Below are 19,098 nucleotides of genomic sequence, written 5' to 3' on the forward strand. Positions count from 1 at the left end.
GCCACACAATTATCCAAGTGCAACAATTCCTCTCCTTAATTAGCATTGCACACAGCCCTGAATCACATCCCACATTAATATCTTGTAGTCACATGTAAGACTTCTTTTTTACCTAACCATTTAACACCCCCTTTCTTTGGGTGTCTCCAGTACTTTAATATCTGGAGTGTATCTTATTCTGAACTGAAATTACTTATCACTAGATACAGCTGCAAGACTACAGATCTGGTCAGCAAAGGCAGAACAAGCAAAAGTAAGTAGACATGGCTTAAAAAACCCACACTGTCACACAGCTAATCCTTTTTAGCAGGTAGGCAAAAATCAAAGCATCCCATAGATATGAAGCCTAGACTGGTGAAAGAAATTCTAGCAATTTCAACATGAGACATGCAAGAATGAGAGTGGATGTTCACTTATTAAGAAAAGTGCTTCTATCTGACCACTTTACTGTGGGGATGGAGAGAAAATTCGTAAATGGTAGGTTCTCTTAAGAATATTGTAACAGTTCCCCCCCCAGTTGGTCTACAAATTACCCCTTTATTTGCCCCAAATTTGTAGCGTGTTTATATTTTATTGATTATTTTTTCCCAGATTTACTTGGCATAAAGAGGACTGATGCAGAAAGGATAGGCTAGATCGGTGGGTAATGTAAATGATTGCAATTTCATCACCTGTAATGGAATTAATCTAAATTACAGCAGCTGGGCAACTGACTGTGAAATTGAGCAGACCTTCCCCTCGGAAAATAATCCCTGATACCTCCCTCTCACAAGGGCAAAGGTGTTTGCCTGGCAGCTGTCACAACTCCGTGAGTTGTGAGAGACCTTAATTTCGGACTAACTTTCTTCCCCTCCATGTACACCCCAGGAGGGGAGCGGGACGAGCGAGCTTTCCCCTGGGCTCCGGGAGGGCCGCGGGGATGGCGTCTGTGCCATCCCCAGCTGAAAGGACGCGAGCATCACAGGACGCAGCTGCATCCCCCGAAGGCTCAGCGCGGCCGAGCCCGGCCCCGACGCCCCCGCGGGAACCGGCTCTCGGCAGCCGGTCAGAAGTCACCCTGCCCCGGGGTGGCCGGGACACCGCCCGGGGTCAGGACACGGGCGGACGGTCCGCGGAGCCCCGGCCCTTCCCCGCCTGCGTCCCCACCCCCTGCGGGGCGGGAGCGGGGCCGGGCCGGGGCCGGGGGGAGGAGCAGCCGGGGCCGGAGCTGGGGCCGGATCTTGGCGGCTCCAGCGGAGCCCCCGAAGTTTGCGCTGCCGGCAGAGGCGGCTCTCGGCCCTCCTCCCGCCGCTTCCGGAGCCCCGGCGGCCGGAGCTGGCCGGGCAGGGCAAGGGGGCGGGAGCGGCCGCCGGCTGGGAACCGAACCGAGCCGAACCGAACCGATCCGCGATGAAGAAGCCGGACGGAAAGGTGGTGCTGCTGGGGGACATGAACGTGGGCAAGACCTCCTTGTTGCACCGCTACATGGAGCGGCGCTTCCAGGAGACGGTCAGCACCGTCGGCGGTGCCTTCTACCTGAAGCAGTGGGGGCCGTACAACATTTCCATCTGGGACACCGCAGGTGAGCGCGACCCCCGCACGGAGGGGATGCGGCTCCGGCGCGGGGCTCCCGGCGGAGCGGGGCTTGCCGAAACCCGCGGGGTGTTTGCTGGCGGGCTGCCCCTCTCCTCCGGCCCCGGTGAGAGCGGCGCTGCCCGCGGCACCCTCCGTGCCTTGGGATGCACAGGGCTTTCTTTTCCCTAGTTTTGGCTCGGCCCTAATGTACGAGCTGCTGATGGGAAAGGTTGCGGTGGGTGTCCTCGCTCGGGACAGCCCGGCTTTCCGAGAAGCGGCGGGCGGGAGATGGAGACGTGAGCCCCGCGGCGCCCCGGAGGCGGCGGCTCCGGGAGCCCAGCCCCGCTGCTTATCGCCTTGTGCCGGCACTACGGCGAAGTCAGTCGCCTGAATCATAGGGTTCGGCGGTAGGGCAGAGTCTGAAAAGAGTCAAAGGCCATAAGGGGCCTTAGAGCCGCTCATCTCTGGCATTTTTAAAATTGCTTTGCGAAATGTGGATGTACAGGGAAGACTGCGGTGCGTGGTTGCTTTCTTTTACCCGAGTAGATGACTACTGACTACAAGTTCAGTCAGTTATTAGAGAGGTTACAGCTTCTGTTCATCCCTTCTCGTTGTGTACTGTTGCGTTTGATATCAGCTGGTGTCACGCTCGGACTTCCAAACACGTGCCGCTTGCCTGCCCTTCAGACGTGGCGCTCCCCTTCACCGCAGCTGTAAGAAATTGGTGCACAAAGAGCGTGGGCTGCCGGCAGTTTCTGTCTGGGATAGCAGCAGGGGCTGTCTGTCCCACTCTTGTGGCAGGCAGCATCTCTGGGATGCAGGACTGAGCGTGGGTTGTGGTTTGGAGGCCTGGGGTGGAGGAGAAGGGAGAGCACGGGCTGGAGAAGTGGTTTGTGGTCTTAGTCGTATGAATGTCTTGCTCTTGATTATTAAGTCAGGAAGCTCCTCTCTGTCATGCAGGACCGGAGTGTCGCTCTTGCCCTTAAGTTGTTCTTTGCAAAATAATCTTGTTCCATTTTTTTTCATGTTTAGTTGCATTTTTAACACTGGTTAGTGGCAACATGAAGAACATAGACGATATGTCCTTGTGAAACTTGTGGAGCTGCAGCATCGTGCAACATTCCAGTTTCCTCTTGATGAAATTTGGGAGGGAAGTTCATTTGCTGTGTCACTTCATGTCACAATCTAGTCCAGAACGGCTTTTCCTGTGTGAGGAATTGAGGAGGAAAGGGAGAAATGAAACTGCAAAGAAGTTATATAGAAACGCTTTTGGGAAGTGTGGGGAGGAGGTGTTTAAGAGCCTTTTCTTGCATTTAGTAATCTGTTACTATCATGAAAGCTCTCTGCCAGTAGCTCTGTTTTAAATGTGCTTTCTATGTAATTTGCAGTTTTTTTTTTTTTTAATCTGTTTTAGTTTTGGAATTGATATGTTTTACTATGGGGAATCTCTTGTGGGCAGTTGCTGCTTGTTTCTAGTAAGCCAGACCCCTGTGAGTGATTAGCACTGAGCTCTATTTCAACAGAAAAGCTATCTGTCTTAGTGAGATTGTTCCTTGGTAATTTCCATTGCACCCCTCTATTTTTTTTCAATCATACATAGTAAGTCCCTCCAAGGCTTGTGTGCTGGCTTTAGAGCCCTTTTTTGTCAGTCTTTTATTCTTCTTGCGATGTTTTATTCTGTGTTAATTGAAGAATCAGGTTCCAGTTGTATGTGAAATCCGGAAAGCTGCAGAGATGGAATCTCCATGTGTCAGGTGAAGCACCCAGGTGATATCTGTCTCAGGTACAGTGCAAGTGTTCAGAGCTCAAGTCACTTCCCCAGTGGCCAAAATTCCCTCTGCACCATGGAGCAGGGCCACTGCCAATACACAGCTCTGCAGCAGAAGTTCCTGCTCCTCAGCAGGACTTCTGGAGCAGAATTTCTGAAGCTTTATTTGCAGAGCAGCAGCTAAGAAATGTTGCTGTATTGTACTGGGGTGGCATAACACGTCTTCCTCATTCTTCTCTGTTGCTGGAGTTAGCATTGAGCCTCTCTTGTGTTTCAGGGGCAGGCAAGGGCTCTTGCACTGTCTCCCTGTTGACCTGTGCTCTTGCAGAATGATGGAAGCTGACAAAACTGGGCTAGACTGTTGGGGCCTGTAGGTTTTCACTTATTAACAGCTCTCATTAATTTTGGGAGAAATAGAAGCTCCTGGGGCTCATATGTGCTTTCTGCTATCCTGGTGAAGAAGTAAGGGACCTTGTTGACACTGTAACTGGTGTTAAGTCACAAGGGGGTTCAAAAGTTCATTTTATTTATTTATTTATTTTTTTTTTTATGTTGTGTGGACCTTATGCTTTTGCTGGCCTCGATGTGTCTGGAGACCTTGGTTTGGACCTCTTATCTCTGCTGTCTGGTCTCACTGTCTTATCTCTACCAGCTGGATACCAAGTAAGCTTGGAATGTGTAGTAAGGAGTTTAAAATTTAGGTTTTTTGTCTATTTATTAACCAGATTTTGCTAACTACTGAATTCTTGTGAAACAGTTACAGGGTTATAAAATACTGATACATTGTTTTAATTTATATTTGTAGCTATACAGAGAAATCCAGCAACAAACAACCATCCGGGAGATTTAAAATTCTTTAGCACAGCAATGGCAAGAACATGGATCAAAGTTTGCACTCGTCCCACCTACCTAAATACTGAGTGCCAGTTTAGGATGACTGTGTTAATACCACAATAACACTTTATCCAATGTATGATGTAGAAATATGGAAGATTTGGCCTAGAAAATTAGGGTATGCATGGTAGTATCTACTGTACTAGTTCAAGACATAATTAAACAAGGTAAACTGGAATACATATTCTTTTTAAATTTTGTCCATTCATATTATATTTAGTATGTGAATGTTTGTTTATTTTTGTTGTTGCTTATGAGCATTAGTTTTGGGACTTATCTCCATAGAAGTCTCCTGTGTTTTACTTGCAGTTCAGATTGTATGGTTATTTGTTTGTCTGGTATGGGTAGGCATTTGGCTGTAACAGCACTAACTTCAATACACTGAAGCTTCTTTCTTGTAATACAATGTGATGTTTGTGCACACTTGGACTTCAGTGATTGATGAAGATATCTGCAGTAGTGGTGATGGATCAAAACTTAAGTATGCATGGATACTAGTACTAGATAAGTTTAATTGCTGATTTTCTGAGATTTTTTTTTTAATGTTTCCTTTTCACTAGTTACTCTGTTGATTTTGCATTACTTCCTGCTCTGAATTTAGAGAACACTTGTTTTCCTAGGAAGAATTAAATTTGCTCACCACAGTGCTTAAAATGGGCATTTCTGTGTTATATTTAATGAAATCGGTGTGATCAGCTGACCTGTTCTACCAAGTTAGATTTGAAGTGTACATCAGTTATTCTAGGGAGGGATCTTAGCTGCACATTCACACCCCTCCTTATCTTGGAAAAATCAGGTACTTAGTCTAGTCTAAATCTTTCATGTTCTTATCCATAAGCCCTGTACAATGGATGTGTGGAAGTTGTCAGACTTGATTTTTTTTTTTAATGTAAATGCTTGTGGCAAATAGTTCAACATTTCCCTTTTCCAATTTGATGATTATGAGAGAAGTTATTTGAAAGTTGTATTCAAGTCAAGGAAACAAACAAGCCACAGATGTGGGAATACTTGGGAGAAGTATCATATGCTTGCCATGTTTCAGAACTCTCCTTTTCCTAATTTTGACTGTTTCTCTGTTGTCAGAGGCTTGGAAAGAGTCTTGTGTCTGACCTAGCATGGCTGCTTGTTGTATTTGTGGTTGGAGCATAGAATTATTTACTACTTATATTCTGGTGCGACAAATTACATTTGCTTGTTTTCTTTTCGGATTAGTTAATTCAAAGGAACTTAAACAAAAAGAGCATTAACTGTACTAAAAGAGGTAACTGTACACTTTTAGTGTTTTAAAGAACTAATTTGCTGGATAGAGGCCTAGTCTCTAAGGCATTTGAGTACATGCTCTAAGAGCTTTGTACTAGTTTTTTGAAGCAGTATTTTTCTGAAACAAGGAAAGTAAGCAACAACATCAGCAAGAACTTCCTCATACAAAATGCTTGGGGGTTAGACACTCAAGGTGTCAAAGATATATAGATATGTATCTATTTCTGTGTGTGTAATTACATATGTGTGTATATATATGTATTTTCTAGGCAGTGCTGACAGCAGCTGCAGAGTAAACTAAAACTTTCTGCTGGGTGCTCATGGCACGTAGCTCAGAGCTAGCATTTTGTGTCAGGCAGCACAAAACCTCCTGAAGTTTTGAGGGTCTTGGTACTATTCCACCATTAAACCTAGAATAATTATGTGTGGTGGCTACAGCTAATGATATTGTAGGAGTCTTTGGGCTGCTCAGGCATGCTTTCTGATGCCTTGGTATTTCAAAAGGTAATTTTTTTTCTGTATGTTAGGTTTCAGTCTCAGTTGACATTTGTTCATCTGACAGATAAGTGGTTTCTTAATAATTAGTGGTCATGTCCCCTGTGTTGCTGTCGTAGCATTAGAGCAGTCAACTGGTAAGTGAATGACCAGTATTTTAGAAAGTTCACATCAGGACCCTCTAATGCTGTTTTAAGAGGCTGAGTTTTGAACTTGCCAGCAGATATTCATGCAGCATCATAATGGAGAAACATAAAGGTTAACTTTATGGAAAGCAAACTTTCCTTCTTTTCCTCCTTCTCATCTTGAGCTGTCTGTCAGCAAGGACTGACTTGATTTTTTTATTCTGTGAATACTCAGCTATTGGTTCATATTTTTACATCTTCCATTTATTTTTACTTGCATATATATATGCGTTTGTGTGTGTATATATATGTATAAACTTGTCAGAGCTAGTATAGTTAGGGTCAGAGGAGAGAAACATGGCCTAGAAAAGGCTCTTCTGTGCCTTGGGTCAGCTGCAGTGGATCTGCCTAATGAGTGCTTGCATCTCTTGTGACTGGTTTGCTGATGTCTGATGTTAATCAGTGCTGGTGAGCACGTGTGAATTGCTCACAGCTTCTGATCTCTGACTACTGGGTTTCATAGGCTGCAGTGCAGGCAAGCTGCTGAGCTGAGCTTTCTTGGGAAAGGTGTGAATGTTTAGCTGGTAAGATGTGTTAGTTTTCCCGGTAAAAATTATTAGGTTACTCCTTTGCTTAGTTAGGATTTTTGTGGGTTTGATTTTGTTCTTTTTCAGAATTTGTGTTGATGAACGCTTCCTTGTGCACACTGAGTCAAAGAATATCTTGAGCTGAAAGGGACCCATGAAGACCAAGGCCAATTGCCTTCTCCTTGCAGGTTTACTTAAAACTGAACCATATGAGCAAGAGAGACCTCCTTCAACTCTGACAGGCTTGCTGCTGTGGGGAGCCCTTTCCAGTGAATAATCAGAGAGGGTGCTCAATCTTTTCCTAATATCCAATTTGAACTTCCCCTGATGCAGCTACACTCCATTTCTTGGTAAAGGCAGTGACCCAGCTTGGTTCTCAAGGGAAGCCTGGGGTAGGTGTGACTTGGTCCTCAGAACGTGAGATCAGCCCAGGATGCTCGAACCAAACACTGCCTTGCGGGGTGAACAGTGTGGAAATTGTCAGTAGGTAGGGAGGAAACACTGTCCTCCAACATACTGAAACAGAACAAAGAAAGAGGAGGATTTAGGTGACACATTTCCCCACAAGTAAACACTGATAGTAGCCACTCTGTTTCATATGATTCTGGTTTTGACCTTTGGGAAGTAGAGAATTACAGCAGGAAAAATCATTACAGCTGCAGATGAAATGCTGGGTAGATTTGTTGAAGCCAAAGAGGGCTCTGATGCATGTGCCTTTCTGCACCTGGTGAAATTCTAGCAGCATTTGGGGTTGGGTGTTGCTGAATGTGTAGTGAGGTATCTTTAGTTCAGGAGGTTTCTTGTTGGAAGGTCATAGGGGATATAATCTCAAAAAGTGTCTTGGGCATCAGGGTCCATCAGTGAGGAAGGCTGCTGAGTGTGTACCTGTGCTCAACAGATGAGAACTAAACAACATAAAAGTTGGAAATTATGTAGACTAAAATCCCTTAAGGTTGTTGCTGGTGAGTCATGGCTTGGGGCCCAGTTACTGGCAGGAGACTGATTTTTAGTTTTTTTTAATAAATTTTTAAAACATTTTTATGTTTTAAACCTTTCTACCCTTGGGAAGATTATTTTGCGGAATATTATGATGGCCTCAATTAGTTATTCATTATTGTTGTATGTAAAAATTTCTGATGAAAGTTCACTGTCAGTGAGCTCTGTATCTAAAGCCTCTGAAGCAGATTCAGATGAAGGAATAGAAGTTTAAGCTTTAGACCATCCCTGGAAACATGGTTTTGTTTTTGCCAAAGAGTGCACTGGATTACTCTTTTTTTTTTTTATTTTTTATTTTTTTTTTCAATGAATGTTTCCTGAAAAGAGCAGAATAACTTGGGAGGTGATTAAAAATACAAAGAAATAAAGAACTGGCTGGGGAAGGTCCTGGAGGAAGTTCTGTTTTCTGTGTCCAGCAATTTAAAATGCAGTGATACACAAGTAAACAAGTAACAAATTCACTGCAGCTGAAAGTACTTTTGTATGCAAATTAACTCAAAACATATGGAAATACCTTGTCAGAGGGAATTGTGAAAAATGCTTATCAAAAAGAAACAGAAGACAAAAGTAACACAATTTATTCAGCTATAGCTAACTCACTTTATTGAAAGCAGAGTTTTATTTCTAATGTGTAATTTTAGTATTGACTTGCAGAGGCAAGCTACTGGGGAGGTTATTGGCACCTCGTGTGAGTCCTTGATGCAGGCCAAGATAAATGTTTTGTGCCAACCTCTGTGCTGCCTTCTATGTTCCAGCCCCCACATTCAATCCCCATGTTGCATGTGGTATTTAATAATAGTGTGCAAAGTGACTGAGCTGTTCTAGCCTAAGTGGGAAAGTACTCATCTCTCCCTGAATAGTATCAGTGACCTGAGATGTGTGCCTGGTTAAAGCTGTCCAGGATTATGCCAAGGCATTGTGGCTCAACAAACATGAGCAACTTTGGTGTCCTCAAGAAGACTTAAGTTTGTTGAAGTTGTTGAATTGACTGAATATGCCATTTTTTTTAAAGTCATGGGTTCTAGGCTGGAGCAACATGGAGACTCTTCCTAATGAAGAGTTTGCACCCCTGGTATTACGTTGTTCTTCCCTGGTTACTGAAGGAAGAGGTGTATTTTGCAGATGTCTGTCAAAATTGACTCAACAGCTGAAAGACTGGTTTAAATACTGTCTGCTTTGTGACAATACTGAAAATGTATGAGGGAGGGAGGCATGAACAAGAGAAATGGTTACTAAAACAGTGTAAATGCAGTGGCAAAGCTGCTGACAAAAATTGCCGCTTTATGGAGATTCATCTTCCTGATGGATCAGGTGCTGGTAGGAGTGACTGTAGGAAACAAAGGAGTCCAAGAACTGGATTATTGGCTTCAGTTAAACTGGTGTCCTAGAAGGTGTATGCAAAGGCATAGGTGTTCTGGGCAAGAAAACAAGTTACTAATAACCTGTTGCATTCTTCAGTTTGACTTTGTGAAATGTATGCCCGAGCTGTCTAATAAACAACAGCTTTTTCAGTTTGAGCATGAGGGGAAAAACAAAGGGATGGGATGGGAAATATTTTTCCCAGTACTTCTCCTTCTAGCTGAGGAAATAGTATTGCACAGAACAGCAGAATGCCTCATAAGCTGTAATGTAGAGATGAATGTATTCAAAGTAACACACATTGACTCAATAGTGTATGTTGTTTGTTCTTTTTATTTTTTTTATTGGGATACAGTCACATTCTGTAATAGAAAACAAATAGATATTTAAAATTAGTGTTGTTTGTCCGGGTGCCTGAACTTGGGCAGTCAGGGTGGTGGTGTCTTTTTGTTGACTATGCAATTAACTTTTGCTCTAGGTTAGAAGGAAGGGGACAGTGGATACTTAAAATACAATGTGGAGCAGGTAAGTGGCTGCTAGTTGTTTTACAGTTACTACTTTGAGTGATCATGTTTGGTGAGTGCATTTCTAGTTTCAACTCAGTGCATGCACATTATGGTGACGCCAATATCAAAACCAGGGAAACTCATAAGCAGCCTCACAGTCCCTTGGCTGAGCTTCTCCTGATACTCTATAGGCTAGTTTAAGAATCTTTACTTCACACTGGAATCACATCTTATATCTAGATGAATTGTTTGCTTCACTGTGGTTGCTGTTTCATGTTGAAGCCAGGGGCCATGTGAACTTCCAAGTGGAAGAGTTTTACTGCCTGAACTGAAGGTACACTTAGTAATCCCTCATCTGAGTCACATTTTGCTATTGCAAAATAGCCAAACAAATAACCCTTGTTTGGGTCTCCATCTGGAAAGACACTGAGTCTGTGGTGGATACATTTGGAGACATTAAAAATCGTGGAATAGAAAGAATAATTTTCTCTTCCAAGTCTGAATGATTTCCGTTCTTCCAGGGAAGCACCGGGTACAACATCCAGGGGGTTGATCAAAAGGCATCAAAGCTCCTTTTCCTGTGCTTGATTAACTGTAATTTCATATTCAGTACCTGAAGATATGCCTAGGAAATGAGATTTGTGGTTGGTGATTGAACTTAACTTATGCAAGTGTGCTACAGAGAGCAGAGGTGGTCAAAGGAAGTGAGTGGGTTTTTGCTCTTAATTTGAATTCTTAGCATAAGTAATTTGCCATTCTACATCACAGGAGATTCAGGATAGCTTCATTTAGGGCAGCCAACTCAGTAAACATACAGGATTTCCACACCTACCTGGGTGTGGAAAGAAACAAATTTGGAAAAGTGCTTATTAACATGGTTTTTGAAGGGAGATAGATCATCAGATGTGTTTGTGAATTTTCTAGTATATCTTTCCATCTCTTAGGAAGTAGATGAGAATTGAAATTGGTTTTGCATGGGCCACCAAGAAGCCATTCATGGAGGATCCCTGCTGAGAGTCTAAAGACCTGTGTGAGCATTTGATGTAGATACTTCTTCCTGTTCCCTCAGCCTTTATTTTTAATTTTTCTAGACTCTGTTACATAATTTAGTATTCATAACTACTGTTTATGTACTTCAGTGCAAAATCTACAGAGAAAATATCTTGTCCAGCCATCCAACCACTTTTACATACTTAGTTTAAAAATAATGGTCTTCAGTACAGTTGAAATAAAAAGATAAATTTTTGATGTACATTCTGCAGCTGATAACTAGTTGTGAGTTTTTTAGTAATATATAATATTCAACCATATGTATTTAAATATGTGATATTTTGTTGTTAAAGGCCTCAAAAAAATCAGTTTCTCTTCTTCATAGTAGGATCTGTGACCTGAGCATATAAATCTGTTGTTCTTTTCTTAATTGTTGAAGGTAGAAATAAGGGTCTTGGTAATATTCTAGAGGTTTTTTGTTTATTTTCCACTTATCACTTGCTGTCATAATTTTGGTTCATTCAGAAAAGGGAAAAGTTACCAGACTCTGTAGTGGCTTATAGTTACAAAAAATAAATGAAAGAAAAAGCTATGTGTAGTTGAGTCAGCATCTTCCAAACCTCATAAAAGGGATCATCAAATCTTGTGGCTTGCTGCAAGTGAGACTTAGGTGTTTTAAGACAAAACAAAAAAATTCCCACTGGTATAATGACTGAATTGTTTTGTTTTGTTTTGTTTTTTTTGTGTTTGTTTGTTTTTCCCTTTCTGATACAGGCTGTTGCTTTTTAAAAAACTAAATTTCAAGTTTTGAGAAACGAAAAATGAAATTCTCAGCTCCTCCAACCCCTACCAGTATGATTGCTTTTTATTTTTGTGGGATTGTAAGACTGTCTTTAGGACGTGAGCTTTCCCTCCTGCAACAGATAGCTGTATGTATGACATTCACATTGTTCCCCTTATCTCCCTTCCTGTTCTAGTGTTTCGTGTCCTTTCCACATTGTCCTTTTGATTTCTTTTTTCATTGCAAGTCTGAGAACCACAGTGGAAGTGGAATAGTTGGTATCTGTCTTCTCTTTGAATGTCAGGTCACTTTTTAACCTAGAAATACTGCCCTAATTATGAAAGAAAAGGATTCAGTGCAAGCAAATCAGTAAGCAGTTCCCTTTCTGTAAATAGCTTCCCCTCTTGAGGGTTGAATGGGCAGGCATTGGGCAGTGGTAACATTGCTCTTTATAGCTTGCTTTGTTTAGAAAGTTCAGAATTGAGTTGTTTATGATTTTTAGTGCTACTCCCTTTGCACCAGGTTGTAGAACAATAATGAGATGAGATTAAGTACCATGCCTCTTGTCTGATTACAGTTTCTTTAATTCTTAAATTAATGCTCCTAAAATGTGGATATTACATATGCTCTCAAGTGTGTAGGCAGAGAAGCTGGAAGTAGAATTAAAAGGGAGAAGTAGTGCTGGAAATATAAAGGCCATTTGTTTATCTTAGTTAGCATAAGCTCTGAGAACACAAGTCACATGTCCTGCGATAAAATTGTCTTAATGATTTGAACAAGTTTTAAATATATTCCCACAAAACCCAGGTAGCAGCGCTGTGTCTGGAACAGTCTCCCACTTCTGATACTTGCTGAAGGAAAGCTGGATTACCAGAACTGCCTCCTGCTTTTGACAAAGAGCAGATATTTAGAAGCACCCAGTGAAGAAGATTTCAGCAGAATAGAAACTGATAGTAGCTGGTAAGGAATAGAAGCAGTTATAATTTTCTTTGAGTTTCACTACTCATGAATTCCATGCTTGTGTTCTTAGTTGAGAACCCACCTATAAATCATTGAAAACATTGAAACAAGTCATAATGAGTGAGCTTAATTTTATGTCCCATGTTATTAATATGAGTGTCTCTTAAAAAAAAAAAAGTAGACTTTTTTCATTCAGTTTACAAGATCCGTGGCCTTTATTTTTACATATTTAGCAAAGTTTTAATATTTTTCAAATTTCTAGTGAAGACTGGTTTGAAGTTAAACTCAGTGTTACAAATCAGAAGCTAGCATATTTACTGTGCCTCAGTTCCATTTCACCAAAAGATGATTTAACCTTATAAATAAGAGGCACTTGCCAAGTAACTGCAGGAGCAGAGCAGCTGTGGGTACCTGCTGTTGATCTGGTAGCCAGAGCTTCCTGAAGCATTTTGGACAATTGTGTTATGTGTACAAAAATCATTCCTCACTTTTGAAACATGTGGCACACAAGGTCACTTCTTACAAAACAGCGTGCCAGCTCTCAAATATGCTTTTTTTGAAACCTGGACTCTGTTTTTTGGCATGTGAATGTTGTGATTCATAGATACCCTTCCTTCCCCCCCTCGTCTAATAGTGATCAGTGATGAATACCAACATTTAGCTGCTGTCTTGCACTAACTCCAGTTTTGTAAAAGTTAGGCCTGTAGAAGTGCTTCTAGTTCTCTTCTTCCTGTCCTCTACTCCTAATCAACCTGGAAACATATTAGTAGGATAAAAGATTTATAGAAATAGTGCTTGAGGTGCTGCCTACATATGAGCCCAGCAGTTAATTTTATCTTCAAAAGGAAGCGTGGCCAGTATAGTTGGGACCCTCTCAACACTGCAGTGCCCCATGTGTGTACTGAGCAAAGCTGTGCTGCAGATGTGGAAGAAGAGAATAGTCTCTGGCTGTGTGCTAGAGTTGGAAGGTGCATTCCCATGGATAAGTGACCTTCCAGACTGATTTTTAAAGGCTAAAAAACTCTTGCTTCTGGTGGCCTGATGTTGTGGTAGAAACAGGCTGGAGATCCCTGAAACTCTCTAAATACTGAACTTCTTGCAGGTCCTTAAAAAATCTCTGGCTGGTGTCCTGGGATAGCCCTGAAGTGGGGCACTGAGGGGTAGGGCTGGGTTCTGTTGCTGCTGCTAGTGCTTTTTAAATATTAATGAAAAGAATTATCGTGGAAGTGGGGCTGATGGAAAATTGGCACTGCCATAGCTAATGTGAATGAATCAAGAATGATTTGGGTTGGAAAAGGTCTTAAAGATCTTCTAGTTCCATCTCCTTTGTCATGGGCAGAGATACCACTCACTGGATCAACTTACTCAGGGCTCCATCCAACTTGTTTTTGAATACTTCCAGGAATGGAGCACCTACAGCCTCTCTGGGAAACAAGCTCTGAAGCTCTCCTGTGGGTTCTGTGGAAGAAAGCTAACTCACTATGTTACTGTGTGTGACTCCCATTGGGTGGATGTGCAAAAAAGTCTACAGTTGCTTCTTGATAGTTTGGCTTCCTATACGTGGGAAGAAAGGGAAATGACTGACAGCCATGAGGCAGAAATACATATAATGTGTTTGGGGTTAAAGTAAAGATAATATGGAAAAAAGAAGAATGTTTCTAAAAGAGTAGACCATTTAATTTTATGTATAGTTAGATAAAAAATTTAATCCCAAGAGGGTCTGCTGTGAGTAACAATAAACTTTGTCATCTCTAAAATGTCAGTTTCTTTAATTAAGATGTTTATTAAGTTTATAGCATTTCCTTGTTCAAGAAATGGTGTGGTGTATTGTACTGATTGATTTGGTATGTATGTAGTTAACCCTTCTGCAAAAATCCTATGGGGAATTTTAAGAAAAGAAGTTGTAAAATGCTAAGGCTATAGCAAAGTATTTAGTGAGGAAGTTAAAAAACCTAACTCAGCTTGAAACAGGAATAAAGAAAAACAGGAAGAATTTCTTGTCCGTGAGGTAGTGGGCAGACTCTGACTTAACAGCTCTTTGCTGAGAGTTGGCAGGAATTCTGACAAGTGGTAGAATTTCAGAATGTTTATTGAGTTACATTTAGGAGGGCCATGTTAACTAAGCTCCAAGCAGCCTCTTGCTTGCCCTGCCCCACTGGATGGGGGAGAGAACTGGGGGAGAAAAAGTGAGAAAAATTGTGGGTTAAGACAAGGACAGTTTAGTGGGTAAAGCAAAAGTTGCGTGTGCCAGCAAAACAAAACAAGGAATCCATTCCTCACTTCTCATTGGTAGGCTGTTGTTCAGCCACCTCCAGGGAAGCTGGCTCCCATCGTGTGTAATGTTGACTTGGGAAGACAAGTGCCATCACTCTGAACATCCCCCACTTCCTACTCCTTCCCCCCAGCTTTATCTGCTAAGCATGACAACATATGGTGTGGGTTATCCCTCTGGTTGGTTGGGCCCAGCTGTCCTGGCTGCATCCTAATTTCTTGTACACTCCCAACTGGTTGGGTGATGTCTCAGAATCAAATAGGTTGGATAAGATCTCTGAGATCAAGTCCAACCTTTGAACACCACCATGTCAATTGCCCCATGACACTCAGGAAAGACTGGACATGGCACTAAAGCACCTCCAGGGACAGCCCATTCCAATGTCTGGTGCAGCTTAAGTCTATGTCCTATTGTCCTGTTGCTGGTTAGCCAGGAGAAGAGGATGACCCCCACCTGGCTACGACCTCCTTTCAGGTTATTGTAGAGTGTAATAAGGTCCTGCTGAGCCTTCTTCCAGGCTAAACACCCCCAGCTCCTTCAGCCTCTCCTCATAGGACATGCCCTGTTGGCCAGCACTCACAGGTCCTTTTCTGCTTTCCATCCCTCTGCTCCAGCCTGGTTCTGCTCCCTGGGGTTGTTGCTGCCAAGTGCAGGACCCAGCCCTTGGTCTTGTTGAACCTCATGACATTGGTCTCGCCCCATCAATCCAGCATGTCCAGGTCCCTTTGCCAAACCTTCCCACACTCCAGCAGATCGACCCAACTTAGTGTTTTCTGTGAACTTACTGGTGGTAGATTCAATCTCCTCATCCAGATAATAAAAAAATGCATTAAACAGCCCTGGGCCCAGCACTGGTCCCTGGAGGGTGCCATCAGTGGCCAGATGTCAGCTGGATGCAGCACTGTTCACCACCATTCCCTGGCCTGGCCATCCAGCCAGTTCTTAGCCCAGAAAAGGGTGCACCCTTCCAAGATGTGGGCTGCCAGCTTTTCCAGGAGTATGCCACAGGAGGTGGTGTCAAAGGCTTTGTTGAAGTGCAGGTAGGCTACATTATCTTTCAGCACCTAGGGATGGCCTGCTTGTGCATCTTCAAGATTTCTTTCTTAAGGTATGTATTGGTTAAAGTACATATCTATTAAAGTTAAAATACGTTTTGAAGTATATGAGAGACAGGAAATTTTCTAATACTCTGCAAGTGCTACTCAGCAATAAAGTATCCCTGTGTTATCTATGCAGTTTCCCAAATCAGCAGCACAAATCCCTAAACACAGCCCCATACTGGGTACTGTGAAGAAAACTGACTGCCTCAGCCAAACCGGCACACAAAGCTGATCTGCCAGTTCCTTATTAAGCAATATAAAATATCCAGTAAGTGTGGAGTGACCTCCTGGCCCTGCAGTGCCAGTCAAACCATGATAAAGTACACCTGGCCACACATTCCTGCCTGAGCTAAAGATCTACTCAGTTTGAAGAGCAAACTTTGGGAGGGAGTGTGGGCTTTGAAGGTCTCCTTTGAGTGACTGAAGTTAAGGACCTGGCACCACCCTCTTCTTGGAAATTGTGTAGGGAAGTGGGCTCATCTACAGTGCCTGTATCCCCTGGAAAGGAATTGTAAATGAAGGGAGAAAGTATCAGTTTTCAGGTACTGCAAAGAAAAAACAGCTGCTTTTAGAGCTCACCCTGTGGACAAAAAAATTGTTTTCTGTAGAAGGTACTTTTCTTTGAGGAGATGAATTGGTGTTTCAGCAGGTGTTAAAACCTGCTTCTCCCACAGTTCAGAAGTGAGTGTCTCACCTAGACACACTGGGTTTTGTACAGCCCTGTCCTGTCACTGGCCTCTTTGTTGCTCACTGCTGAGCAATATTTGACAGTCAAGCTCTGCTTCTGCAGTTAAGTGTTTAGTGATATTGCTTCCTGCAGAACTCTTCCAAAGTAAATCCGAGGTTTCTTTTTTTCCCTCCCCTTATGCTTTCCTTCCAATCATATTTTCCTTAAGGAAAGCTGCCAGATGATCACTTCTTTCTAAGTAGCAGTTTCAACTTTTCTTTTAAAAACATGGTTTCAGAAGAATTTTACATCAGTGCTTTTTGCTTACTTGGACTTAAATTTTTAGTTTCATTCTTGCATTCCTGCTCTCATTTCATTAGAGGCATATAGGAACTTCATAAATTTCACTTAATTAGCTTAATTTAGCACCCTGCCACATTTTCAGTAGACATGGTGCTGATACTAGATTTCAGCTGGAGCTCTGGTGGAGCATTTACTTGTAGACAGGATGGCAATGTTCCATCAAACTATCTTGCCCTTGTTTCTTTTGTCAGATATCAGTATTTAGATAAAACATTTCCCTTCACATCTGTGAGATTTCAGAGAGAAATAGTTAAAAACAGCTATAATTTTTTTCAGCTTGTGTTGAAGGTGCACTTTGGTATGCTTGCTGGTCTGGCAGGTGTAAGATTAGTTCTGTTCATCTTTTACAAGGCACTACCCTTCCAGGCAGCTGAAAATACATGAAGTGCTTGAATATTCTGGATTTATCTCCTTTTTCAAGAAATGAGCACAGTACATCAAGAGAACTAAATAAAATGAATGGTTTGAAAAAAAAGAAAATCCAGCTAGCTAAATGTAAAAGTTATTCAGGATTGTAGAGGTATCTGTGCAATCTTTAGCTACAAATAGGTTGTTTATTTATGCAGGTCTAGCCAAAGTTTTGTTGGCAAGAACATGTTATGTAGTGTGATGAGGAGGTTTTCTCTGTGTAATGCTTTGTATTGCTAGATGTAATATGGTGAAGTTTAAAACTTTGGATAGAAAGCATATTTGTGTTTTTATGAAATGTGATAGCTTTGGATGGAAGGCATACTGGTGTTTCTATGGAAACGTCTATTTTGAAATTAAAATTCATGTGAGTTTAGAAGCTCGATCTTAATTTCATTGTTAGAATGGTAAGTTCTGATTTATTCTTGGCAGCAAGAAAAATAATTTTGCATTTATGTAGCAGAACAGATTGCAAGTATTTTTTGTTCCAGAAAAGCTGAAACTAGTGGGCTAAATCTTGTAGATAATAAGAATCTTCTCTGATATTTCTTCTCCTTTATATAGGCGTTGTGCAGCTGAATGCATTGCTGATTATAGGAACCCTAAATATGCCTTTAGTGCCAAGACACTGTGTTTAGAAGTTTCTTTATAAAGAGAGACTTGCAACTAGAAATATACAGACTAAACAAATGTATAAGGCTGAAAATGAAGAGAGACTAATGTTATGGGGTGCTGGCAACAGGTCAAGCTAGATTATTTGGGCAACAGTATGTTTTGCAAGGTCCATTGAGTTGACAGTAGATGGCAAACCAAGCTCTTGGTACCTTGTGCTGTCACAGAACCTATGAGCTGTTCTGGAAAGCACAACAAGTACTTTCAGGGAGAGATAAAAGTCGTTGAGAACTTAAGTACCATTGTAACTTCAGTGAGATTCTTTTCACATTCTTGGTAATAAAATAATATGGAAAGATGGGAGAAAGGAGCTATTGGGTAGGGTTTTCAGTTTAGAGAAATAAGTCAGTGGCAAAGAGTCTGAGTGAAAAAATATCTATTTCTCTGGCCTGTCAAGAAGGAGGTTAAGTTATAGGGGAATACCTTTTTGGAGGAATGCAGAGCTTTTTAGTTTGGTGTTTGAGGAAGGGGTGGGTTTGTTTTGAACAGATTACTTTGTGAAGCTAAAAGTCTATCAAAACTCAGAATCTGAAAGCTGAACTCCAACAAGCTAATTGGTGGGATCCTAACTTTCCTTTCTTTAGATACTTTATAGAATAAAAAATCCTCCTAAGTCACAAGACAAGAACTGGGTGAAATTCTATCATCTTTATTATGCAGGAGGTAAAATTTGAATGAAGACTAGACTTGGTCTCCGATCATGCTCTGTGAATTTTTTTTTCCTTTATGATTTTTTTTTCTTCCCTCTTTTATTCTGTCCCATGTAAACTTGATCTCCTCCTTTCATTGAGTGTGTCTGACAGGTCTGTCATTGGGAATCAGAAATGCAAGCCTTCACTACCATTATGGAATGAAAATGGACAAACTACTCTTCAGGGCTGGATTTTAAAAGTTTCTGGGAATATTTGAACTAATTTGTGATCAAATAATACAGGATTTGACAAGATGACCGAGGGATGTTTATTGTATTTGAGCTGTGGGTGAGAAGGCTTCATCTGTGGTAATCAGCTTTTTTGGATACCTCTGGAACTCAGAATGCTCTGCAGGATGTCACTGTTTGGCACCTGTGTAAGGCATCTGCTTTTAGTTTAGCTGCCTTTAGAAAATTAAACTTTTACTTAAAAGCAGATTTCTCCACAAACTATCACCCTGTTAACTGTCAAAAAAAAAAGGAATTTTTTACCCATGTTTCAGTCGTTGGTTCTTTGGAGGTGTGCTGTGAATTAAGGCCACACAGCTTTTGAGGCATTTCTTCCACACATCAGCAAAAGGTGGTGACTAGCCTTTTATTTTAGCTTCTATCAGGACATGCCTAGATTGATAATCTTCTTGGAGAATATG

At 41.7% G+C, this 19,098-nt stretch overlaps 1 protein-coding gene across 9 annotated transcripts in view; it reads left to right on the plus strand.

Moving 5' to 3' along the window:
• Positions 1 to 1,254: 1,254 nt before the first annotated feature.
• The window catches only part of RAB20 (RAB20, member RAS oncogene family), a 28,860-nt gene continuing 11,016 nt past the window's right edge, over positions 1,255 to 19,098 (plus strand). The window contains exons 1-6 of one of the 9 annotated variants that reach the window (XR_009932989.1): positions 2,588 to 4,383; positions 9,517 to 9,563; positions 10,489 to 10,574; positions 11,309 to 11,463; positions 12,123 to 12,275; positions 13,678 to 14,026. Coding sequence is in view for 3 of the 9 variants with exons in the window: in XM_062488002.1 (XP_062343986.1) it covers positions 1,390 to 1,561 (172 nt within the window). In the remaining 6 variants the exon portion in view is untranslated. Of the gene's footprint in view, positions 1,562 to 1,893; positions 2,268 to 2,586; positions 4,384 to 9,516; positions 9,564 to 10,488; positions 10,575 to 11,308; positions 11,464 to 12,122; positions 12,276 to 13,677; positions 14,027 to 19,098 lie in introns of those variants that run through there. The other 8 variants (XR_009932991.1, XR_009932990.1, XR_009932987.1 and 5 more) reach the window with 8 other exon arrangements.

Source organism: Cinclus cinclus, chromosome 2 (genome assembly GCF_963662255.1).
Source record: "Cinclus cinclus chromosome 2, bCinCin1.1, whole genome shotgun sequence".
Classification (NCBI taxonomy): Eukaryota; Metazoa; Chordata; class Aves; order Passeriformes; family Cinclidae; genus Cinclus; species Cinclus cinclus.